Genomic DNA, 26,686 nt, shown 5'->3' with positions numbered 1-26,686 from the left:
GCAGATAATTTAGATAGTTTGGATTCTCCTTTGCATGTTCTAGGACTTGTGTCCATTTTTCCTGTCAAATAAATAAATGTTCCAGTTTTAAATCCTTCTGCAGACATCTCATAGTGCATCTACTTGCTCTGGGAAATACTCCTTGTTGTTCTTCTCCACTGTCCGTGAGACGTGGAATTAGCCTTTTATTTACTTATGATGATAAACTTTTTCTGAATTTCACACTCACCATCTGATTAAACCATATGACATCTCTGTAAGTATTTCTTTTCTGAGTAACTGTGTCTCTCAAAGAATCTTTAGATAAATATTAAAGAAATAATATAGCTACACCACATAGGAGGAAAAGGGAAAGTCTAGAGGTATCCTAGATGGTGATATACCCAGATGTGCCTGACTGACAGATGTTTCTCAAACCTGTTCTTACAAAGGTCAGTGACAGCAATTATATAACCTCCTGAGATACCTTGGCGATCTGAGACATCCCCGAAATATCTGTGACAGCAGGGCTACCTGAAAATCTAACAAAGAAATCTGTACCTGCAAACTACGCCCATTATCTTCTGTCTTCTCTCTCTGACATGCATCTATGTTTTAACAAAATGTACACATCTGTAGGCCGTTGTCATGCTCCTGGTAATCATCTTTCACACATGAAATAAATCTCTCAACCTCCTCCTTATGTAATTTAAAAAAAACTTCTATTTTTTTTCTGTTGTTCTCTGGACCCTTTCAAGTTATGATGAAGCCTATTTTAAAGACACTATTTTAGCTTAAACCAGTGCGTGCTTGGTAGATTTTTAAGACTGTTTACCATCTGCCTTTTATTCCTGTAATATTTACATATTTATTGCTGTATCTACAAAGACTGATGCACATGTCTAACTTCGGAGATAGATAGATTCATTTCAGTGGAGTTATCAGTGATAAAATTAGGCATGTACACAAATCTTAAGTGGATTGTGGCCTTAAAAATATAAATGTAGAAAAATAAAAAGAAGGAAAACAAAGGCAAATAACTTTGAAGCTCGCTGGACTTACTTTTCCAGAAGTTTATTCATAACTAAATTCTGTAAACGTGGATCTTCCTTGAGACTTTCCTCAAGTTTTACCTGACCTTCTGATTCAGTTAAAACCAAAGTAGTCTCTTCCACATAATTTCTAAAAGTAATCAATATTTTACAGATTATCACACCACCTTCAGAATTATAAAGAAATAGGTATAAAGACAGCACAAACACTTTTGAAATTGTGCGAAACAAACTGATAGACAGGTTGGATCTGTGTGTGATTATAGATCTATGCAGCCAAATTGAGGAAAAACTGTGGTGGGACGCTGTGCAGTTACAGGGCACTGGTTATTTTCTACAAAAGTTGACACAAGCTGCTTATAGAGTATATCCTGCCCAAAAGATAAATCATTCCGCAAAACAAATAACATCCCTGGATATTGTCATTTATGGGAACTGTTTGTAAGGTTAGTGTGTAAAACCATTGCTATTTGTACGTGGATGCAGAAATGTTTTCCATACATGTTACAGGATGATGAATGGTACCATGAGAACTTCTGGCAGAAAATACAGCCTTTTCTAACATATCAGAATGAATTAATGCCACAGAAAAATATAGCCCTAAACCCACCTTTTCAGTGAAGGAGAAAGACAAGGTAATCCTTGCGTGTGAGCCTTTTGCCAAACCAATGGGGATAAAGAGGGAAAAACTAAACTTTGGCTGCATGCTCAATGGGCAAATTTATCGGATTTGAATTATACAAAATAATAGGTTCGCTCTATTCAAGTCTCATCCCAGACCCACCCCCCTTTTCCAGCCCGAGGGGAGGGAGCGTTAAATAATGGTCTGTGTAAACTGATGCTCATGCAGCGAGAGTTTGGAGAAGTGCTGCTTGTACAAGTTAAAGCAGGCAGCGAAGAACGAGAAACCCAATTAAAAAAAAAAAAAAAAAAAAAAAGAAAAAGAAAAAAGGCAGCTGCAGGAGCAAAGTGGACCTTCCTGAAATTAGAGATGTCTTTCTTCACCAGAGTTTTGGCGATGAAAGGCAAGCAGAGGCTTGAACCCCAGAGGACTTACTTTTACCAGGGGGTTTTCGCCCGCGGGTTTCACCGGCTGCCCCGGCTCTGCGGCCCCGGCTCCCTGGGGGTGCGGAACGACCCGCCGGCCGCGGCGGAGGACAAAGGCGCGGGGGCCATGGTGGCAGCCCCGGGGGGGCCCGGGCGGCTGCTGGAGCCCACCCGGCGCCAGCTCGGACGGGTGAAGAGCCTGCAAGAAATGCCGGGACCCAACACCCTCTACAACCTCTACGAGTTCTTCTGGAAGGACGGCTTCGGCCGCATCCATGAAATACAGGTACGGCTTACTCGGCTGGTCGGTGGTGTTCTATTTACTTCAGCCTTTTGCTTTTCTCCCCTCACAAAACGCCGCTCGCTCACCGGCACCGCGGCGACCCCCGCCGCGCCGCCCGCCCACTGTTAGGGAAGAACCGGGGTTCGGAGGATCCGCCGCCTTCCTCTTGGAGGTTTTTATGCGGTTTTGTCTCGGTATGGAGCCGAGGAGTGTGGGGCTGCTGAACCGAGCCGGCACCCCGCTCCCGCCTCCCCCGCCTCCGCGAGGCGACTGCCTGGCCGATCCTCCAGCTCTCCTCATTCTCATCTTTATGCGTATTTTCAACTTTTAGGTAGGTGAGTCAGACTTTAAAAAAATACTAAAGCCCATCTTTTTTAACCGGGTTGCTTCACAGACTTATTTTTGGCGGGCAGAGCAGGGGAATGCGGGCTTTCCTCGGATGCCGGACCGTAGCGCCCGCCCTGAGGTGAGGCCGTGCCGGCGGCCGGGGCCGCCTCAGTCCCGCTGCGGGCATTCCCGCCGCTTCCCTGCTTTCAGCCCGGCCCGGCGCTCCTCCGTCGTGGCCAGAGACCATTTTGTCTCTCCAACCCTCAGCTTCTACCCTGGCCTCCCCTTACATAAATATACTTCGTATATATAGGTCCCCTGAGGGGGCGGTAGATGCGCCTGGCCCCGCTGCCGTCAGCGCTGGCCGGCCCACGGCTGCGGCCCCCCCCGCCCTCCTCTCAGCAGGAGGCGGGCGGTTTGAAACCTTCTCGGGGGTGGCCGGAGGGGAGTGGGGGGAACGACGACGACGGGTGGGGACAAGGGCTGCCCGCCCGCCAGCTCTGCCGCTCCCTCCCTCGGCGGCCACATCGTCTGGGTGCGGCGGGGGGGAGGGGAGGCGGGTGGCGGGAAGCGGGGCCCGATGGCGGCGGAGGTGGATGGTGGGGTAGGGGGGAGAGGAGGGAGGGCGGAGAGTGGCTCCTGTCACCTGGAGGACGCGGTGGGGAGATGGTGAAATAAATCTGGGTAAATGGTGAAATGGGGTTGGGGGGGTGTTGAGAGCTGGCCTCTGGTTCGGGCACCTCCATTGCTGCGGTGTCCCGCAGGCCGCGGCCTGTCCCCTGCCTCAGTCGCACCCCGACAAGGCGAGCGAAGCGGCGGTGGTCCCTGCCCGGGAGAGCAGGAGTTGGGTGAAGGAGTATCCATCTTCTGCACAGCGTTTCTTGGCTGTTGGTATGGGCAGCTGACATAGCATAAGGCTGTCTCTATCCAAAGATGATTTGGTGGTTTGGTGGTTTTTTTGGTTGCTTGGCCAGGCATGTGGGTTTCATTCCTAAAAAGTCACAGTGCATCTCCTGGGGCCCTTCCCCACGTAGTCCAAGTGATTCTAAAGTGAGCACTTGTGTTGGAGGGAGTAAAACAGTGGTTTTCACCCTTTTTCAGTTGTGGATCTGTAAGGCTTTGATCTGTCAATACAGATCTCTTTGGGAATACCTCAGATGTGTCATTTATCATTTTGCTTTTCTTAGTGACCTTTCCCAGATTGCTAGGAAGAGATTCACAGCCAACCCCAAGAGGTTCACTGCGTGAAAATCACTGAAATAAAGAAAAAATGTAAGAGAGGAGTGAAAACAGAAAAGGGAAACCAGGACAGAACTTTAACTGGTTTGAGGGTCAAAATTTGAAAGTTAGGATTTACAAAGTGCCTTAAAAACACCAGGAAGAGGCACGAAACACTAAAAAAAAAAATAAAAATCACATGTGTAACTTTGTCGTATTTACCATTGAGATTTCTAAAAAGAAGTGTTAGGCTCCTCAGTCTATGCTGTGTTGGTAGCAGCCGAACTAGGTTGCTGATGATGAATTGCTCAACTTAATTGCTTGCTAACCAAGACATCTGCAGATGAAACTTTATGATTGCTAAAGCTTTTTGTTGCATTATATTTCTTTTTTTTCCTCTACCTCCTTGATGGTGCACAGAATCTGAGAGGCACTTACCATAGTATCATAACACTAAAAAAACACTACCATTGAATTCAGGCTTTCACTGTTCTTTCACTGTCAAAACTGAAAATTATTCAAATATTAAAAGGAACAGTAGGCAACCTAAATAGTGTATGCTTTTTACTATCACTGGCTGATACAGAAATTTTTTTCTTTAATAAATGTTATTCATAGAAGGAAAGCGGGAGGAAGGATAAGGAGGAGTTGTAATTCGATACTAGTTTTTATTCTAAACAAGAGTCTTAAAAATCACTTTACAAATCATGAATGCCCTGCTTGCATACACACTGGATGCAAATAGGCATTAACTGGATTAATAACAGTCTGTTAAATTTAGCAATACACTGAACATCAGGAACGAATTAATCTGAAACCCTTTGGTAACCAGCACAGCTACTTAAACCATGTCTTTCGGCGCACACAGATATTTGTACCCTATATGCAGAAGGGGTGGGGAAACCAAGCACTTTTTCACAAAGGAGGTTCTGTTCTCAGTAACATGATTCCAGCTAGTCCTGGCCAAAGCACTAATGCCTACAGCAATTATGACAAAGGGAAAGTATTTTTAATTTGATGTGGTTAGATCTCTTTTGTCTCATCAGCACTATGCAAGTATAAAGAAAAGAAAGGTGAGGGGGCAGGGTTTGCATGCTGGCAGTTTGAATTTATGATGTGTGAAAGAATGTCTGGTGTGAGAGTGGTATGTGAGACATGAAAGTGTAATATTTTTAAGGTATGGAACAAGAGAAAGAAAATCTATCTTGTCATAGAAAATATGGAAGAGAAATTCTGGGCATTTCGTTAAATATGAAGTTGATATACTGAACATCATTCTGATGAAAGCAAGAGATGTCCAAATACCTTGTCTTTGTCTGCTTCTGGTTTAAAACTGATATTTCATTTGTTTGATTGGATGGCTTGACACTCGATTTATTTTCTGTTGAAGTTTATCCTCCCACGTAAACCTCACCATCTGTGGAAAAAACAAGCTGCTCCATAAATAGTGCAAAATTTGTTGAACCTGTTTTTCTGTGACTGATGACCTGTATCCCCCTCACTCCACTGCCTTTCCCTTGCAGCACTTATTTCCCAACTCATGCTGTCCTTTAAAGACTCATGCTCCCAGTTCTCTCCAAGTTCAGTTTCAATGTCCCTAAAATATCTCCAGAGCAAGAGACACTTTGGGTTTTGGGAGTGCTTGTTTGTACGTTGGTCTGCATGTGGCGTTTGGTTAGCAGCAGGCCAAGCAGAAATGGTAACAGTTGAGTTCCTGCTGTAGCGTTTCCCTCATCAGGGTGACTAAGCTGAATCCAGATGCTGATTTTTGAAAACAGTAAGAATATAATTGCAGGAGACCTTTAACTCTCTGTTAAACTTGACTGAAATTGGCCATTGTCTACCAAAAGTAGTTAAGAACAGACTGGCAGAGACCACAATTGCACAACTCTTGTTTTATTTGGAAACCAGGCAAAAAAAGTTACATTTTTTATAAGCACTTGGTACCATATGCTAAAGAGTGATTCATGTGTCTTAAACTTATTGTTGGCAATTAAACAATTCATCTCTGTAACCAAGACTGATTAAAAAAATATTTCTCATAAGTTAATCTTGGGTGAACACTAGATTTTCACTAGTGTAGTTCTATCAAACGTCTTTGTTTTATAATCAACATAACTCTGCAAGCAGATGTCTTTGGATTAGATTCAGGTAACGTGTCAAAGTTAAACTTTGGTCAGTTTAATTTGTTAATTGCTACTTAAATTTTAATGCCTTTATTTCAGATTAAAATAGTTCTTAAATCTAAAGTTCTAATGATATCTCTTGAACAACTGCTTTGCGGTTTTGGGTTTTTTTCCCCCTAAAATGTTGATGTACCTCTAGTCCAAGTGAATTCGTGGTAGTTGGGTGTTTCATTTCATGACCATGTCAGAATGAAATTTGTTTGAAATAATCGGTTTCATGGGACAGTGATAGCGCAATCTTACTGGAAAACTTTTGGGTTTTTTTTTAATACATATTTTAATGTTTTCCAATCCTCTTTCTTAATTGCCTGTTGCTTGCATCCAGCTTGAATCATACAACTTGTGGGTCAGCCACTAAATAAACCTCACAGCAGGAATAAGACCTTAACTTTTTCTTCCTTTTGCAGAATTAACGTATGTCCTTCTAAAGTTCACTGTCCCAAAATGCAGTTTCTCACTAGGCTGCCATACCATCACTGTCCTTGGTTAGGTGTGAGAAACTTCTGGTAGTTTTCTGTAAAGAGTAAAATGGTAGAGTAAGTCTTGATTTACAAAAGACGTTAAAAGTACATTATTATAGCTTTTTATTAGACTGTTAATTTTGCCCTTTTTACCTCTATGTTTTTCCTTTTTTTCAGACGTTCTTTCTAACCTGTTTGATCTGAAGAGATGTGTTTTTAAGTGCCCCAGGTCCTTTAATCTTCTCAGTATTTGGTTTCACTGGTGCTTTGTGCCTTAGAGCTTTGGGTCTTTTCAGTCAGGGGTCCTGAACAGTGTGACCTCTCTGTTTGCTTTGTGAATATTTCACAGTAATGCGTAGACACTTTCTCCTGACATTTCAAACCATTCCTTGACTGGAAGGCTGAGTGTCAAGTTCTAGATGTGATAGATGGAATCGCTCTATGACAAATTGTCAGTTTCCTTTTGTGTTATTTTTTCCTTAGTAATATTTTACTTCTGTTTCTCTTTGTTGGTGATATTGTAGCAAAAACACACTCAGGAATATGGAAAGATCTTCAAGTCTCACTTTGGTCCCCAGTTTGTTGTATCCATTGCAGATCGAGATATGGTTGCTCAAGTCCTCCGGGCAGAAGGTAGAGCACCACAAAGAGCTAACATGGAATCCTGGCAGGAATACAGAGACGTACGAGGGAGAGCCACGGGACTTATTTCTGCGTAAGTGTTGTTAGTCTTTCATTTTCTTTGTTTTCTTGTAAAAGTGTAGTGATTTTTCTGAAGGAAAATTCCCATGTCATCTGGGAATTCAGGCTTTTCTGTCTGGGAAAATTTGTGTATTTAGTGGAGTGAAGAGGGTAGGAATTTATGGTGGATTGTCTGTTGTGCTGTAAATTTTCAAAGGGATAGTAATGATGTGTAGTTTGAATACGGAGTAAGCTACCTTGCATAAAAACATTCTTGAGGAGTGTGTATCAACTAGAGATGTCTGAGCTGACTTCCTTGCCTGGAAGCAGTATTACAGGAAAGGGCTAACTTGGGCACAGCACTGCAGAAATGTGGTTTTATTGCTTCAGATCTAGACTGTTGCATCCAGTTGGCAGTGTGCTGTATGGACTTGTTGGCTCAGGCTGTCTTTATCTTCATTGTTCACCAAAGTGTCTCCTCAGTAGATTAATGCAGAGAAGTCACTGTATGGTAAACTCACACTGTAGTGCATCCCCATGCAGATAGTTTTGTACGTGTCTGATTTTGGAAGAGTTATCTGTTTTTAAAGCTTGCATAAACTGGCAGTGCGTGTGGGTGTGGTTAATTGCCACTGGGAACTACTCACAGGCCCCACTGACATAGGATGTTTATTTAGAGGAAAACTAATTTCCTGAGTCATGGACAGTCTGTTTCTTTCATGGTGGCAAAAAGTGTTATGTGTTGCACTGTAGACTCAAATCTTAAGCTGCAGTTCAGAGTCAAGCTAACTAACAGTTCCCTGATATTTTGTGAAAAGAGATCTTAAATCAAGAGATAGTCAGAAAATGTCTCTTAAAGAGATTAGATTCTTTTTCAGGCCAATAAGTTTCTGTAACTTGCAACAGCATTACTCCAGGTAAAGGAATTTAATGGGAAATACTTATATAACAATTTAAAATAAACACATAAAAGGCAATTGCCTGTCTTCATAAGGAATTGAAAGATATCCTTAGAACCACTGTTCCCAAATACTCTACTCATATGAAACATGTAGATGCTACAGTTCAGATTTTTTGCCTTCATCTTCATTTCAATAGATGGCTCACCTAAAAGAGAATCTAGCTGTAAAATATTTCTCTATAGCTAGGCCTGCTCTCCCATTACTGGGGATAGCAGTACTGAAAGCGATGTACATATAATGCATTTATGATACTGGATCAGATCGTTGATTTGTCAGATCTGGATGTGATGCCTTTGGTAATCAGGCACCAGTTCTAGGTAAAAGAAAGCAATTTTGCAGACTATTCACATATTTATTTAAAGTAATTTTAATAAGAAAATTTTGCAAATCTCGCAAATTTCTTGTGTAAGCTACTACTAAAAATACTAATATAGAGACACTTGTCAAATTCAGAGCACTGAGTGGACAAGTTCTGTCACTCAGACCAGAGATTGACTTACAGATGTACATACATGTTGCAACACTGACATTTAATGAGGATGTGCACTAAATAAAGAATAAAAATGTAGGAGCATAATACCAAATATAGAATCATAGAATTGTCTAGGTTGAAAGGGACCTGTGAGATCATTGAGTCCAACCATTAACCTAATGCTGCCAAAACCACCACTAAACCGTGTCCCTAAGCACCACGTCTACCCATCTTTTAAATACCTCCCAATATGATGACTCCACCACTTCCCTGGGGAGCCTGTTTCAATGTTTGATAACCCTTTCAGTGAAGAAATTTTTCCTAATATCCCTCCTAAACCTCCCCTGATGCAACTTGAGGCCGTTTCCTCTTGTCCTAAAAAATGCTGTGCAAGATCATTGCACATTATCATCATTTTAATTTCACCACTTGCTCTCATTTGAGATGAAAAATCATAAACAGTTTCATTGCAGAGCTCCTACCCAGCAAATTATTGTTAAGGAGAATTGTGTATAGACATTATTAATAATTTCTTCTAGGGAAGGGGAACAATGGTTAAAAATGAGGAGTGTGCTGAGGCAAAAAATTCTGAAACCCAAAGATGTGGCTGTTTACTCTGAAGGAGTCAATGAAGTTATCACAGACTTAATTAAGAGAATCTACACCCTCAGAAGTCAAGAGGACGATGGGGAAACAGTGACCAATATTAACAACCTTTTCTTCAAGTATTCAATGGAAGGTAAGTGTGGGCTGTATAACATCTGTAAAAAAAAAAAAAAAAAAAAATGGATGTAAAGCAGTGTGCATATGGTTAGGAATGTTTGTCAAATGGCTAGTGCCCCGCTGTGGTTAATCTGAAAAGGGAAGCCTGATATTCTGCATTCAGGTGTCTTCCTACTTAGTGCAGTAGAATTCCTTTGTAGAGTCCAAAGAGATGATACCTTGTATTAAGGAAAAATTCCTGTGGAAATGCTGGTACATAGGTAAAATGTACAGTCAAGGCACTCAGCAGTTTCAGTTCTCCGTATTTCTGTATTAATTTCTCAAGAATAAAGGTGTTGACCTTCTAACTGATTTCTAAGACGTGTTAATTTCACAACACACTGGCCAAATTCCAGGTGGGGAATCACTGTGTGATATATCTAATTTCTGCTCATAGGTTAACGTGGGAAAAGACACTGCTTTCCCCTGCCTACACATGCCAACTGTGGGGTTGTTGTGCTTGCCTGAAAATCATCTGCCACTGGCTACTGTTAATGAGGGAATGCTAAATGGAGCTCCAGTCTGAGCTAGTACAGCATTTCCTGTGTTCTTGTAGAAATCTAATGGTGATTCATATTTCATGCATTCTTTTGACTGCATACAACCTGATCTTGTTATATGAACTGCCTTTTAAAAACATTGGTACTCTTTGCTGACAGACAGCTGAGTAAGTTGAGATTTGCAAGGACTTCCAAATTGCTCACTTATGAAGACGCTGTATCAAATGGCTGGCTGGCTGTTCGGTAAACTAACCTGAGTCTGTTCTACATTAATAATGTCTAAAAATGGCATTCAACTAAGAGTTACCAATTTTATGGAATTCTAAACTCTGAGCTTACAGATTCACTTTAACTGATGGGTTAGTGTAAATTCTTCACATTCTTTTAGCTTTTCATTTATAACTTGTGCCTGGCACGCACTTATTTCCTATATAAATTGCAATTTTAATTAACTTACACTGTCGACTTTTCAGGGAACCAAGGTGTACAATTCTTTTTTAGAAAACCACGTAAAAAGCGAAAGAATGCATAAGAACTAGCAGTTACTGAAAGAGGCGCAAGAGAAATAAAAGGCACAGAAAAATATCTCCCCAAGGAAGAAAATTAGGGAAGGAAGAGTGAGTTGAAAATAACCAGATTTTAAAATTATTCCTATCAATAAAGAAGAAATATGAAGCAAAGAACAGGGAAAAAAGAAAAGTTTCTTAAAAATATATATATATTTTTGAGAATTTATGGAGAGTTTCATGGAGGGCAAGATCAAGGTTTAAACATCATATCTATTGTACCTGTTTTTGTAGGAGAGACAGAGAAAAAAAAGAGACTAGAATGTTAATAGACCAATTACTCTAATTATCTAGTTAACAGTTATTCTAATGTTTCCTGAAAAGATGTGGACAAACTGTTAACTAATAAATTTAAAAGCACTAAATTTATTTCAAAACATTTGATTTGATGCAAATGGCTTTGAGAAATTAGCTAAATGCCTTTTTAAATTACCTAATTGCCCCACTGGATGTTAGAAAAAATATTAAATAAGATTATTTTGATAATAGGAATGCTTTTTGTACCGTACCGTGTGATATTTTCATAAATAAACTGGGTAATATGATCTAGATTTTTGCAAATTGTGAGGAAAAATTTCTAGAAACTTGTGTTCAGAAAATAATTAAAATGGTTTGCTGTCAAAGTGAGAGAACATTTTGGCAAACTCCAGTAGGGCAGTTTCTGGCTGAGTTCTGTCTAATATTTAATAATTTGGGTATGTTTATAAACTGAGCAGAGAGATTGCAGGGACACTAATGGATGAGTAAGAATTAACTTGATAAACAGAAGAAATGGTCCAGAATTGAGAAGAAGTGTAATAATGTAATAAATGTATATATAAAGTAATAGAAATATATATATATAAAGGGGGGGGAAGGGGGGATGGTATTTCGAGTGGGGATCACTGCAGTACTGCAGACAAAACATCTGAGGAAATTGGAGCAAGTCAGGAACAATAGACTTGTTAATATTATCACTTGCAACAATGTCACACACTTGCTATCTTTCAAGGCCACATGGAGTATATTGTGTGCAGGGAAATCACTGTCTAGAGTGCAAGCTCTTTATCCATTTATGCATATTCATTATTCATTTATGACCAGCTTATGACAAGGAAAGGCATGGCCACTGCTGGAAACTCCTGCGTTGTCACCAGTTACCAGAAATGGGTTTGGACTTGTATGTTCCTGTGTGTTCAGAGGCAGGCGCAGGGTTTGTGGTACAATGCAAAACAAAGCAAACATGCTGGAGGGCTGCTCTACTTCTGGTGGAATTCTGGGCTGTCTTCTCATGATGAGCATTATTGACAATTGACATAGTAGCCACTGTCTCCCTACAGTGTTTAGCTGGGATTTTTTACTGTGTTTTAAATTTCTATTTTATCTGCTCCCAACTGCAGTAATAACTAGACATCTTTGGAAGGTAGTTACATTATGTTAGCATTATAATTCCTTAAATTATTGATATGTATATATGCATGTGTATAGCAAATTCTTTGATTTCGTATGTGCAGGTGTGGCAACTATTCTGTATGAATGCCGGTTGGGCTGCCTGGAAAACAACGTCCCACAGCAGACTGTTGAATATATTGAGGCTCTGGAGTTGATGTTTAGTATGTTTAAGACCACTATGTATGCAGGTGCTATTCCCAAATGGCTTCGTCCACTTATTCCAAAACCCTGGAGAGAATTCTGCAGATCCTGGGATGGACTCTTCAAATTTAGTAAGATTTAGTAGTAAAAAGTTCAGCTGTGTTTCTGCAGGTTCTCTGTGTGTTTGAACAGGACTTGCTGCATTTCGCTTCTAAAATTATAAGAATACATTGTGGTAGAAGTAAGCTTCATATTAAACTCAAACTGGCCAACACAACTGTTTTTAAAAATAATCTACTGAAAAAGAATTTTACCACTACAGTTTAATTATTCCCCTACTGTACACTGCTGTTTCTTTATTTGTCTTCATCTGTTTCAGTGCCCAGTCCTCACTCCAGGTCTGAGTTCTTTGCCAAGGCTTTATCTTAAGCCACTCAAATTTTTATAAGTGTGGTTTTGTTGATTTCAGCAAGTTTTCAGTCAGGCACTCTGACAAGTAACCGCTAAAACTGACTAGAAAGTTAAAAAATGAGACTCTAGCAATTAATTAAACTCTCTGTAAAGTTTATATATACACATAAAAGCATATAAGTAGACATAGAAGTACACTGCTGTACTACAATATTTTTTGTGTGAATAAAGCATTCCAGGCTACTTTATCAATCAGCTTTCATGTAAGTAAGAAGGAGTTGACTTTGCAATATATATTTTTTTAATATTCTAGAGTGTTTAAAAAAAACCTTGAACCCTTTTATCCTCTCTAATGTTAGAAAGCTGCATAAGTTTTTAAATTTTTTTTTATTAGCACTATTTGTCAAGGTAGGTATGTGTACATCTTCTTGAGAGTAGATTCTTTAGTTTCTTAACTTTTAATATGCCTAATATGCTTAATTTCTAATATGTATTGATATGTACCTACAGTAGGCATTAGGGAATCCATTTAATGCTGATACAGGTGTGTTTTCTGTGAAACACATACTATTTTACACTGCTACTTTTAAATTGTTTCCCATGATAAAGCACTCTTGTTCCCTTTTGTGGGTTAAAAACAGCAGCAGACTTCAGCTTTATCCTAGCAGCAGCTGAAAAACTGTTCTTGAGGAATTTATTTTGTTTGAAACTTGTTATGCTGTTTCTTTGTTTAATCCCTTTGTGAAAAAGGAATGAAATGGTGAGAATCAGTGTATGTGATTTGTGTGTTCATGTAGGTTTCATAGAGGAATATGTTGATTCTATTTCTTTTTTTTTGATTTTCTGAGGAGTTTTCCTCTTTTTAAAGCCCTAGTTTCACTGAAGATGCTGTTTGTAGTCACTACAGTATAAACGGGATTGCGGGTGAAATTGCTTAAAAAGTCATTCACAGAAGTTTTTCAATTTTTGTTACTACTCGATGCTCCTCATCTTTGTCTTCAATGTGATTTAGTTCTGTGGCTTTGTCCTTCTGGTTGCTGCTAACATCTTGCAGCAGCCGCTGTGTGCTGACTTGCAGCATGCTCTGCAGAGTTCACCGCTTCTTGCGGAGTCATCAGAAAACAAGCCAGGTGGGCACAAAAACTTGACCTTGAGCTTCCTTTGCTCACAATCAGAAACTGTAGTCTCTTGGGTCCTTTCCTTGTGCTCAGCATTCTCATGCTGTGAGCTACCGAGGTTCCTGTTAGCTCTGTCTTGCCTTCCCGTGAGTATGCAAGGATCTCCACCACCACCCTATTATCTTTTCCCTGAGAAAACAGATTCAAATATTTTGTCTCTTTATGGCTATGTAGTGTAGTGTAAGGGGGAAACGTCATTACTGAATGGAACCAGCAGAAAAATAAAAAAGGAGACTTAACAAATTTTTTTTAATCCCAAAGGTCAAATCCATGTTGACAACAAATTGAAGGCTATTCAGTCTCAACTGGACCAAGGAGAAGAAGTGAATGGTGGGCTACTGACATACCTCCTAGTGAGTAAGGAACTTACTTTGGAAGAGATCTATGCCAATATGACTGAAATGCTTCTGGCAGGAGTGGACACAGTAAGCTCGTTATCATTTTTCTTGTGCACATTTGTTTTTGTTAACCAGTACCATTCACAGCTATCTTTAGCAGGGGTTATGTTGTTTATAAGGGCATAATTTCTGATACATTTAAGTCATTACATCCTTAAAATTATAGAAAATACTTACAGCACTGTGTAATCTCTCTACTAGAATGAAGTCAGTGTTGTTTGGTTCTACCTGTGGTTTACAGGAACCCATCATTTGGGAGTCAGTTCCGGAGTTTATTAAATGGATAAAATAGCAATTGTCTTTACATTCAGCTTGAATTTCATACATTTTCTTCTCTTAGTTTGAATAGCAGGTTGGTATTTGTGTTTTTTTAAGGTAGGCCACAGTAGAAAAGGCTGCTGAAAGTTAGTATGAAAAAAATTGATCAATGAACTCATATGTAGAATTTGGTAAAGGATTTTTACATATGGCTAATTAAATCATGCAGGACACACATTATGGATCAGATACCTGGTTTGTGCTGAAGTCCATTAGGAGGGGGGTGTTAGGCCAACAGTAATGTAGATAAGGCATAAGTTCACCACCCGTGCTTGTGCTGGTAACATACAGTCAGTCTGAGACAAAGAGCTGTGGTGATGGGGCTCAGCATTAATGAGGCTACCTTATGGGGAATGTTAACACTTAGGGAAGCATTTTCAGTGGCCACCTTTCCTTATTCTTCTGATTTGTCATCTAGAGTGTTTGAAGAAACATTAAGGTCATGTATATTTCTTGCTCTCCTTTCTTTCCTATCATATGAAGTCAGTGTAGCTTAGTATTGACTGCAGCATTACAATCAGAAGAATAAGGAAAGATAAAAATGAGTTATTGTATATACAATATATATGGAGTTACTCAGGATATCAATGAACACTGTTATTGTAAATGATTGTAAATGAGGAATTTTTACAAAGAAATCTATATGGATTTCGTAGAAAAAGTGCTATGTAAAAATGTGTTTAATAGTCTTACAAAATACGATATTAAAATAAGTGAAACAGTAAAGTGGCCATAACGTGAAAAAAAAACCTCTCTGGATAATTGAATTCACATTTTTTTGATTTGACTAAGTTTGCAAGGTTTCTAGAGAAAACAAAAAAAAGCCCTCAACAGTAATACTTTTGAGTTCCAAAGTAAGGAGCACATGTGAAGCTTATTTATATGCTGAAGATTATTCCATTGGTTACTATCCAAGGGGCTTATGAGTTTGGAAACCTTTTTGATGTCTGGTTCTTGAGTAAAGCACAGTTATTCATCCCATTCGTTTTCTAATCTTTCGGACCCTTAATTTTCCATTTGCAGTGTGTGAGAGAGTTTTCATTAAACTAAAAGGACAGTGTTCAAGTTCATGCCAATAAGAGTTTCTCTTTCCATTTGACTCAGCTTTCTCAGCTGGCAACAATCATTTTGTGAGAGGACAGTACTTCTGATTTCCTCATTTCCAAGTACAAGACAGAAATTGAGGGAACCTTTTTTCCCCTACTGCTGTCACTTCAGATCTCATTTTATCATGGAAAACGAAAGAGGTTTAGAGGATTATAAAAGCTTTCAACAAAATTGTAAGGCAGTTTTTGTCTACAAAGCATGTTGGCTGTCCCTGGAACAGTGCTAATTTTGAAGAGGTTATGAAGGAGCTGGGAACCTGGGAAGAAAGAGTGTTTATATCAGAAAAGTTCTGTGTACAGCTGGCGCAATTGCCAGCTCCTCTGAGCTCTGAGAGGAATAGGGCAGGGTTGCATTTTAGCAAGGGACAGCCACTCAACATCACAAGAAGAGAAAAAGAAAGGTTCTGAGAATGATACTTCTAGCATTATATCCCAGTCTGAAAACAAGACATAAAATGTCACCATCATGATGAATTTGCGTTCTAAATCGATCTGAAATGTAAGCCCAAAATAGGACATTTCCAGAAGTTGGGTTTTTCACCCATACATTGTTTATAACCTTAAACTTTGTTGTGCCAATGAGTGAGAAGCTGAAAATAAAACTGTTTCCTGCCTGGAAAGCGAAACTAGTTGTCTGTCTTTGTTATACAAGTTGAAAAAAATACATTTAAAAATAATTTAAAAAAATAGGGTAGAGATTACAATTTTTCTCTGCTAAATGCTGTAAGATACTAAGAACAACACAGTGTCACTTTTCTCTGCCATACTTACTCCGGAACATTGAAAATACTTTTTTCAGGGTAAACTTTCTGTCTTCAGTGATGGTTGTGAGGGAAACAGGCTCAAGTAAGGCCTTTGCTTAACCTTAATGTCTTGGGTGCAGCTGATAGGAGAAGCAAAATGTCTGGTATTTGACTAAGTCTGTCTAGTATTTGAATGGAATAGACCCTGAAATCCAGGTAACTTAACCACAGGGACTCATGGTTAAATGAATGATAACTATTGAATCACAAATAAAGAGTTTAAATACTCTACTTAGTTTGTGTTACTACAGATGGAGTGAGTTCATGCTCTTAGAGTGTATCCTAAACCACAGATGTGCACTGAAGTGCAATTTTCCCAGCTGAGGTTAAATAGCATTATGTGATGGGTTCCTTTAAATTATCTTGTAGTCAAAGTTGAACTGTTTTCTGCTTTGTCTTCTGTTTCTTCCTTCAGAAAAAATATTTTAAAATTATTTTTCGTACAGTACCTTTTTTCTGGAACCTTGATGATTATTAGAATCATTAATTGGGGAGGGGTGAGTGGTATATTTTAACATTTTGGGGTCACTTTAAATATGTAAGCTCCTGTTTAAGCTTCCTTAAGAAAGCTTTCAATAGGATGGTGAATGTCAGTCAAGTGGGAATTTTCAAGAGGTAGAAAGTGCCAATTGTGGTGTAGCATTCCTTACCAAAAGGATAAAGTGTAATCTTAGCAGGGATAATATCAATTCTGTTGTGTGGATGCTATGAGGAGACCACCGTATGCTTAAAAGGGGTTGGTGGTGTTCTGAATAGTATTCTCTTATCTTGTTTCCCGTGAAATATTTTTGTTGGGAAGAAAGGTGAAACACATATTGAAAACTACCAGTTAACTTAATCCATTGCTGTTTAGAGTCTTTATGTTTCAGTACTGTTTATGTACTTTTTTTTGCATTTGGTTTTTCTGTTGCTTTTTAGTATTTCACTGAGAAAACATCAGCATGGGTTGTTTTGATGTGTGTGGGATTTTTAGATGGAAAAGGGATGGAGGAGAGGATGGTGAAGTCTGACAACATTCCATTGAGTCCAGATGTGAATCATTGCCATCTGTTTTATAATTTTAAATGTAAAAAACACATAGTTGAAAACTGTTTGTTTTTCTTGGCTCGAAATTATTTTTAATCTAATCTTGTTGGACTTGATGATGATGGTTGTGGTTTCTTCCTTAGACTTCTTTTACTTTGTCCTGGGCAACGTACTTGTTGGCAAAGCACCCTGAGGTTCAACAACGTGTTTATGAGGAAATAGTTAATAAGCTGGGGAAAGACCGAGTTCCTCTTTCCCGTGATGTCCCAAAATTGCCTTTGATTAGGGCTGTGCTGAAAGAAACCTTGCGGTAAGTAGCAGACAAACTGCAATCATTAATTAAAAAAATTAATTCCATGTAATTCTAATGGATTTTGGGTCCATGCTAATGTTTGTATTTTGTTGATGTTACTGCTATTTATTGCTTCTGCTTTTATTTATTGTAGCAGTATTGTCTCCAAGGATGCACAAGCAATGAAATGTGATAGTTTATATAAAGTTTAACATTTTTAACTATGGTAGAAGTAGTATCATATATGTAGGACGTGTCTGTTGAGGTAGGTAATTGAAAGCTTGAGTTTTGCCTTTGAAGTATTAGTCTGTATGATGGACTGTAACAACCTCCTCCCCCACACACTACTGCAAAGTGGTACTTTGTAGTGCCACTACAATCGTTTTAAGCTTCTTGACTTAAATTGAAAGCATGTGACATGGTTTTTTTATATGTTTATACCAAATGTTCATAGTGAGATGAGGGGAGTAAGAGGATTTTAGAGAAGGCATCAGCAAGGCTTTTTCAGCTCTCACTAGTGCTAAAATATCTCCAGCTTGACCAACTGGTTGCATGTTTGTACATGTGTAAAGCAAATAAATATATAGACCAAATAGCTTAACCTCCAGTTACTTGTGAATAACTTTAGCCGGTATTAATCATGTTCTCACAGATGATTCAAAGCCTTTGAATATCCAAGGTGTTCTGTACTTTTGAAAAACCTTTTTGCTGTGAATGCATATTGCATTCATATTGCATTTTTTGTGACTATAAATTGGAATCTTAACTTTTAAAGTTTTATTAGTTATTACTGTTGAACTTCTCATAAAAAAAATTTCTCTAGGTTATATCCAGTATTGCCAGGAAATGGAAGAGTGACCCAAAAAGACTTGATCGTTGGAGGATACTTCATACCTAAAGGGGTAGGTTCTGTTGCAGTCCTTTGCAGAGAACACAGCTTAATTTTTCTGTATGAAATGTCATTTGTTACAACATGTATACACTTCACTGATTTCAGAAGATTTCACCAAGCTAGAGCATTAAGAGGAAAGTATTTCAATAATACCCATTTATATGACAAAAATGGATTTTATAATTGGCTTGTTGCTGTTGTTTTTTTTAGACTTGGGTCCTCACCTGCTAATCAAATTTACCATCGTGACTTATTCTTAATATTCTTGAGGGTGGAGTCTATTGATAACATCTCTGTGCAATGTTTATAATTTGATTAAAAAATATTCATTATTCTTTCAGTTTTCTAATTCTTTAATTAGAAATTAGAGAATTACTCTATTAGTTCCCTTTGTAGGAAAAAAATTATTTCCTTTTTAAATTATTAATCTTTCTTTTATACTATTCAAAGATTACACAGAGGTCATGGTAGAACCATATGGCTCTATTTTAAATGATGGCACTTCTGTGTTGGAACAGTGTAGCTTTAAAACAGTCAGGATTCCTAATTCTTAATGTACTTACTTAAATATTATTCCACTTATATACCTTCCCCGCACCCCACCCACCACCTTACCTCCCCGGGCTTGTTCGGAAACATCATCACATCAATTATTGCTGTGTTTTTCCTGAGATGCGTTTTGTTTTTTCCTTCCCATTCACTGTTTTTTTCCTTTTCAAATGTCTTGTATCTCTCTTCTCCTTCTCTCCGATACTATCTTTTTGAGACAATTCCCAATACTTGTGACTTTTGTTCCCATCTCCTTCCCCACTGCATCTTCTCTAATATATCCAGCAACATGTAAAACAATTTGAAGGTTATTTCATTTGACCAGTTGAGAAAGGGATCTGATTTTTCTAGGTATCCTTTTTTCTTCTAGAATTACTCAAAAATACTTAATTATTATCACCTCATATTGCAGTAATTACAGTAATTACAAATGCTTTTCTATTTTATTATGCATATTGGAGTTAGCTAAATATAAATATCATTTATTTCCTCAGACGCAGCTGGCACTCTGTCATTATACTACTTCATACAGCGAAGAAAATTTCTCAATGGCAAATGAGTTCCGACCTGAGCGCTGGCTGAGGAAAGACAATTTGGACAGAGTAGACAATTTTGGTTCCATCCCCTTTGGTTACGGCATTCGAAGTTGTATAGGAAAAAGAGTTGCAGAGCTGGAAATTCATCTTGCACTGATTCAGGTTAGAACTATGTGACAGCATTACAAGAAGAAAAATATATTGGTATGATTCTTTTCTATGTATACCATTTCTGGATATCTTACAGTGCGCAAAAACTTTGTTTTGGAGTGTTGTCTAGCATACTCATCCTGCAAAGGCTTAAAAAATTGAAAATAACTGTTCTTGAAATATAGCGTACTAGTTAAACTACATTGCAGAAGAAAAATTCTTTATAGTGCAAATGCAGTAAAACTAAAGGTAAGGTTGTTAAGGAAATGTATGTATTTAGTACAGAAAGTTTTTGTAAGCAAATTGGAAGTGTTTCTAATGTATATTAGAATGGTCACCTGCTCACTTTCAGTATTTTAGTAACAAAGAATTCAGTACTTAGAAAAATGTAAAAAATGTTTTATATCCTCGTACTGATCATAGTGTTACGATAAATAGTAGAATTTTTCTGTTGTCCTTGGTTTTCTGTCCCTTCTTGTTCTTTCTTCTCACTTCATTATCATTTTAGATATACATAATTTATAGCTATACAGGTAGTTAGTACATGTTGATATATATTGTTTTCCATTGCTTCATATCATAAAGAAATCATTCCCAACAGCTGCTACATTTTTGTCACTTAGAAGACACCCTTTAACTCAAATGCTGAGCTCAGATTGTGCAATCAAAACGCGAAGATTTGGGAACTATCTATAGTTAACTATAAAAATATTTAGACCTATTATATGTATTCAAAGCAAGGTTTGATTGAATTTGCCTTAGAATTTCCTTAAGTAAACTCCTAGAGTAAACTCCTGAACAATTAGCACGTGTCTTTCGGAACTCAGAGTGAGATAGCTCTCAGGGGGCTGGATAAAACAAACACACTTGCATCTTTTTGAAAAGGAGGATCAAGGAGATAATAGAGAGCCTGCTTTTGTTTTCTGGAAAGAAACTAGAACAAAATAGTGCACAACCTATTTACAAGCATCAAGATAATATTTAAGTGATTTAAAAATAGAAACACATGAAGCATGGAGCTGATCAAAGAGAAACTGTTTCAGACCAGTCTGATGTATTTCTTTGACTTGATCGCTTACCTAATGTGGTGGATATAAAATAAAGCACGTATTCTGACTTCAGGAAGTATTTTCACATGTTGTATACATTGTTCTCACAATTAAATTAATCAAATGTGTTCCAGATGGAAGTACCTGTAAAATACATCCACAACTGGTTGGAAAAAAAGAAATAGCTGGAGGCAGTAGCTGTCAAATATTTGCTCTTGAACTGGGAAAGCATTTAATTAAATATCTATGAGAGTTTGTCCTGCATGTGATTTAGGTTGGTATTTTCATTAACAGAGTAAATAATGGATTAGAGAATAATTTCAGAGTTTGTGTAGGATACCAAGCTAACATGAATTAAGTTAAAATCAGAGGATGTGAATATAGAATTAAGAAAAAATGGAGAAACGTTCCCACATCAAACCAAAATTGTTCACTAAGGACAGCTGCAAGGTACTGCTCTTGAGAAGAAATCAAATGCATAAATACAAATTGCTAACCAACTGACTGGGTAATTAGTACCGTAGAAACAGACTGGAGGGATATAGTAAAAAATTGTTTAACAATAATGATGCTAATTCTGACAAGGCAGTGTAATCCTTGGGTGTATTAACAGTATTAACAAGCATGTTGTATGTCAGAAAGAGAAGCTACATTACTCAATCTTACCAAACATGAATCCTCAGCTAGACAATGATACACAACGAACCCTGTGTACTACATTTTAAGGGCAATATAGTCAAATTGGAGGAAATTCAGAAGACAGAGAAGTTTGAAAAAGAAGAATGAGATAAAAATTTGATCCAAAGTCTAGCACTGAAAAGGTAGTTATGTATAGGAAAATAGTGCATTGTTCATCATGCTTACTAGGAGAAGGGTAAGCGAAGATTGCTTACTTTATAGGAAAAAGTGTTAGATATTTAATATTAGGAAAAGTTATGGATGTTGTGGTATTTCCTTCTGAATATTAAAAATAGATAGCTGAGGTGTTCTATGTTCAGCTTAAAAATGGGTGAGATCAATCTCTTGAAGTTTGTTTTAGCCCACGATTTCTGTGATTTATGTTTGCAACTGATTTTCTCCGTTTCATTAATTGTATGGAAATAGAGGTTTAACGTGTAGAGAACCTGTGGGACTGCATTATAGTGATTCTGTTCAGGAGAGGTTCTAATATTTGACTCCTTGAATTATGATTGTTTCACTTGGTGTACTGGACAGTTGCTGTCTCAAGTTTTTTTTGTTTCCTCCTGTCCAGGCAGAGAAATGTGTGCGATGGAATTGGGACTTCTAAAAACCACTTTTTTCTTTCCTGTGTGAGAATCATAGCACTTATACTTCACAGAATTGGCAACAGAAATTTTGTTTGTGACAGTCTGTTATGTTCTCTTTTCCAAAGTTTAATCTTCATCTGTAATTCTGCAGCTATTTAATACTTGTCCTGTTTATCTTCACAGTTGCTTCAGAATTTTGAGATCAAAATTTCTCCCAAAACCGAACCAGTTCGTGCCAAAACCCATGGACTTTTGACTCCTGGAAACTCCATCAATGTGAGATTTTCTGACAGAAAGTGAGACTCACATGTTTTGGAAATACTTATGTAATTTTCATGGGAACAGATTTGCATCTTATGGATGTTATCTTATGGATGTTTAATCATGCTTGTTCTCTGCTTTGTAGGTATTTGGCAAACTGATCAAGTATTATGTTCTGCCTTAGTTCTAGCAGTACATAAGAGAAATTACCTCTCCTATAATAGATAATTACACATATGAAAATATATACTGAAAAAACTCCTTCTTGCACTGGGAATCTCCTTTTACCTGGAAAGATTTCTAGTAACGCCACCACATGCATTGGAAAAAAAAATAATTAAATTCAGACATGTCAGTATCATTCAGTGTTTTTGTTACACTCCTTTGTCATAAAAGTCAACTACTTGGTGAGTGTCTTTGAGAGCAAGAGGATTACTATATAATATGTGAAAATTAGCTGCATTTATGAGTTTGTGTTTTCCCGTGTCTTGTCCTCCAATGTTTTTTAAAAGTCTCCACCTAACAATGAAATTATGAGATCATTTTTCTCTTGTCTGTAAAAACATTTACTCTGCATGTATTAAAAAATTAATACAGTAATATGAAAAGATAGGAAAAATACAATTTCTGTCACTTAGTTTAGACTCAAAATACAGAAAAATTAAAAATTTATCCAAACATAATCCCCATAAAAAGTTTCTATATAATTTTTTAAAAAATTTAAAATCTTAAAAGTTTAAATGTCACATTGTAGAGTTATGAACCCAGACATTGTTCTTGTCACCAAAGCATAAGCTGAGTGGAATAGCACAAGCCACTTTCACTGTTCTATCTAATATTATGCCAAACCCAAATGTAAATAATGAAAATGAAGTAGTTGATATGTTTTCAACATTTAATTAAAATACTGCTACTAACTGTCTTCACAGTTCTTCAACAGTAAGAACTGGAAACTTCCCATTGCAACATGCTGAATCCATAGGTGGCTGCGCAGTTGCCTTCTGTAGGATGTAAACCTGACTACTGAAGTATTTGGAGATTTTTTTACTATCTAGTGTCTAATACAAAGAGTGGACACCTGAAAGGTTTTTTTTTTTTAATTATGATTTTATTTTTCCTATGACAACTAACAGAAATGTCTCACGTGCATGATACTTTAGTCTTCAGATGACTTTAGTATCGCTGCACTAACCTTACATTCTCATTTTTGAGAGAAACCTTATACCTTGGGTCCATGTTATGCCTTGAACAACGCACAAACCTGCATATCCTAATATGAAATTAGCTATGTAATTATGTATAATTAACTGTTTACATGTCAGGCTCTGGCTGTTGTTTGTGAGGTAGTTTACGTACCGATAATGGTAAACTTTTCAGCCGTACACAGAGTTAGAAAAAGTTGTGCAACTCTGTTTTTAAAATGAAAACATTTTTCTTTGCTCATCTAGCTATAAGAAGTCAAAGTCAGGTTGCAAATTAAATAACACACTGTAGTTTTAATGATGTACATGAAGTTCCACATAGCTAACTACTACAGTCACATTGGTGTAGTATTTTTGTTACTTTTGGTAGTGCCTTTTCAAGGTCTTGACAAAAGAAAAAAAATATCCTTTGTATGGATCTTGTATATGAAAGAAGAACACTAAACAAAATTGATCTGATCTGTGAGATTAAATGTTTACATGATGACTTTAAAATGTTAATCCTGTGTTGAACATATACGTACTATAAGAAAAACAGGTAATCTGCAGAGGATTCAATCTGCTTGAATGAGCTTGCCTTCTGGTGCTGTTTTCCAGGGCTTCACATTATTCCCTTTATTTTTATTTCCCATTCTTAAATAGAACGTCCCCATCTTAAATAGAATGGAGAGAGTTGTATTTGCCAGAGCCAGCTGACATTCCAAAGGAGATATTGATATTTTGCAAAGGTCTGTTTAAAAATCTGCGGATTGAGTGTTTCACTCCATAACTCTGCCTGTTTTTGTTGACTTGGGGATGAAAGAGCCCAAACCACGAATCCAAATTTGGGTTCTATATGGTGCCTTCCTTTTGCACTGTCAATAGCATCAGTAGAAACACCAGCCATTGCTATATGGCAGTACGCTTGATACTTTGTATCAATCCGTAAGTAATACATCACTCTAGAAGAAGGAAGAGGCGTTTTAAAATGCTCTTTGAAGCATTTGAATCTTTTCATGAAAACAGAAAGCCTGTGATTTGTTTTAATAGAGCATCTATCCATGTAAGTTGTCTTTTATACATAATAAAATATTTATACAGAATTTAGAAGTCGTGGTTCTTATTTTAACTGCTATTTATAATTGCATTTTCCTTTAGTGTCTTAAAGTTTTTAACTGGTTGACTAGAACTGGAAGATTCACTGCTACATGGGAAATTGCTAGTTCAGCTAGAAAAGATGGAGACCGATACAAGAATTTAAGGTGTGTAATGACCTGGATGAAGGAGAGACAATGTTTTGATTAATGATAGTTGCTTAATATGTAGAAGAGTATTAATAATATAAAGAGTGAAGGTATAAAGTATAAAAAAACCCCAACAACCCAATAGAGATGGGTTGGAATTTAATAGCAAAAGACATGTATGTAGGGAATAAAATGAACTCATTTGAGGAGCTCACCAGTTGAAAATGAAATGTGTAGAGGAAGACCTAGGTAATCACAGATGACTAGAAATTGCAAGTCTGTTGGCATAATGAAAAATACAGCCTAGAATGTCTGAGATTAAGTATGTCTGATAGAGGCTGGAGAAGAATGGGTGTACATAGCATCTTAAGTGCTATGTACAGTGTGGTTATATGTTCAAGAAAGGTGGAGTTTAATTTGAACAGGTAAGGCAACTACTAAGATTATCAGGTTAATGAAGCTTCTGTGAGTGGAGAAAGGGTTACACTGCATTGCTTTTTGCTCTGCCTCCCTGTGATTTAAGCAGACCACAAGCTTGCAGATCAAGCCCTGGCACATCTGGAAGCTATGCGACCATGGGTTTAGGAGAACTTGTTTCTTTGGACACAAAACTGTGCTGACTTGGTTGCACTCCTTCCAGTTGGATCAGGTAGCAGAAACATGGATGTCTGCAAGAGACTAAATGTATCCTCTAAAATATTCATGTAGTTAGTCTAGAAAAGTGAATATTGAGAGAAGACATAAATGTTCTCTTCAAATACGTTCAAGTTAAGGTGTTTACTCCTTAAGGTAAAGGGCAGTGCTTGCCCAAAACAAGTAGCACCAGCTAGTAATGAATAAACTGGTGTGGAAAGTTTCAAGCCAGCAGGACAATAAGAGTTTAGAATAAATTTACTGTAAGAAATGGTGAAGACAAAAAAAAAATAATTAAAAAATCTCCAGCCAGCCATGAAATGATGTAGCATGGTGAAAAGAATTCTATAAAGCGATTGTTTATCTAGAATAACTGTATTCAGTCAGTCTGTTCTCTGGTTTTTCTTACTCTGTTGTAGGTACGTAGGCGTGGAAGGAATCTATGTGAAGTAGTCACAACTCCAGCAAAATTGTATGCCAGTGGTGAATGAAACTTAAGAGCTCCTTAAATACCCCAGCATTGATGTGGCTGTGAGGATGGAGTGTAGCATGGCTGGCAGCTGGGAACATGAGAGAAGTAGGCACCGGGGGTGTGTTTGGAGCTAGAAACAGGAGTTGTGCTGTCGTGCATAGGGCTGCGGAAGGGGAGTGGGAGAGACACACGGAGTGGAGGCTTTGGGGCTATACCAAATAATCTATGGAAGCGTACATGAGATCAAAGTTAAGGAACTGGAGAGGTGAGCTGTGGACTGCACATAGGTTGGGGGAGGATGAGAGAAATAGGATGAGGCAAGAGCAATTTGGGCATCTGATGTGTAGGCTATTTGCGCTATATACCAAAAAACCCACGAGGGCCGCTACTGGTTTTAATCGTTGAGGTTTTTCCTTCCTGTGTTGTATTGTCACATAATAACTTTAAAAAATGCTGTCATATAATCACTAAAGATTTACAACTTCTGTAATACCAAACTTTCCCTGTGCATGCCCAGAGAAAGACTCTGAAGGGTTATAAAAAAAAATCACTAATTCTCAGTGTTCCAGAGCAATGTTGGTTTGCACTGGCAGGCTCCCACGGAGGCAGATGCTTTGAGGGTTTTTCACCTCCTGAAGTGTCAATACAGGATTTACAGGGTCATGTGAAAAGCAAATGCTAAGATGATTTAAAATGCTACCAAGTTATAGTCACAGCACTGTACGGCTGCTTAGGATAGATGTAAATACATATGCTAATACAATCACTATGGAATGCACATTCAACTGGCCTTACACATTGGACCCTTCTGATTTTTGTAAGGTGTGATCGCCCGTATCAGGGACTGTATA

General features: G+C 37.8%; 1 protein-coding gene across 6 annotated transcripts; it reads left to right on the top strand.

The window, feature by feature from the left end:
- The first annotated feature begins 1,988 nt into the window (after positions 1 to 1,988).
- LOC134518979 (cytochrome P450 27C1) lies at positions 1,989 to 24,533 on the top strand. Of its 6 annotated transcripts, none has more exons than XM_063342431.1 (9): positions 1,989 to 2,364; positions 7,132 to 7,268; positions 9,208 to 9,407; positions 11,990 to 12,199; positions 13,919 to 14,082; positions 17,452 to 17,618; positions 18,424 to 18,502; positions 19,536 to 19,739; positions 22,228 to 24,533. In XM_063342431.1, the coding sequence occupies exons 1-9, from the start codon at positions 2,023 to 2,025 to the stop codon at positions 22,342 to 22,344; spliced, it is 1,620 nt and encodes a 539-aa protein (XP_063198501.1). In that variant the 5' UTR covers positions 1,989 to 2,022; the 3' UTR covers positions 22,345 to 24,533. The 6 variants fall into 6 exon arrangements, with proteins under 6 accessions (XP_063198501.1, XP_063198500.1, XP_063198502.1 ...); XM_063342430.1 differs by having other exon boundaries at positions 7,078 to 7,268; XM_063342432.1 differs by having other exon boundaries at positions 7,078 to 7,268; positions 19,536 to 19,781; positions 22,228 to 22,306.
- The last annotated feature ends 2,153 nt before the right edge of the window (positions 24,534 to 26,686 follow it).

The sequence above is a fragment of the Chroicocephalus ridibundus genome, chromosome 7, assembly GCF_963924245.1.
Source record: "Chroicocephalus ridibundus chromosome 7, bChrRid1.1, whole genome shotgun sequence".
NCBI classification, from domain to species: Eukaryota; Metazoa; Chordata; class Aves; order Charadriiformes; family Laridae; genus Chroicocephalus; species Chroicocephalus ridibundus.
This window is presented reverse-complemented; position numbering and strand designations above follow the sequence as displayed.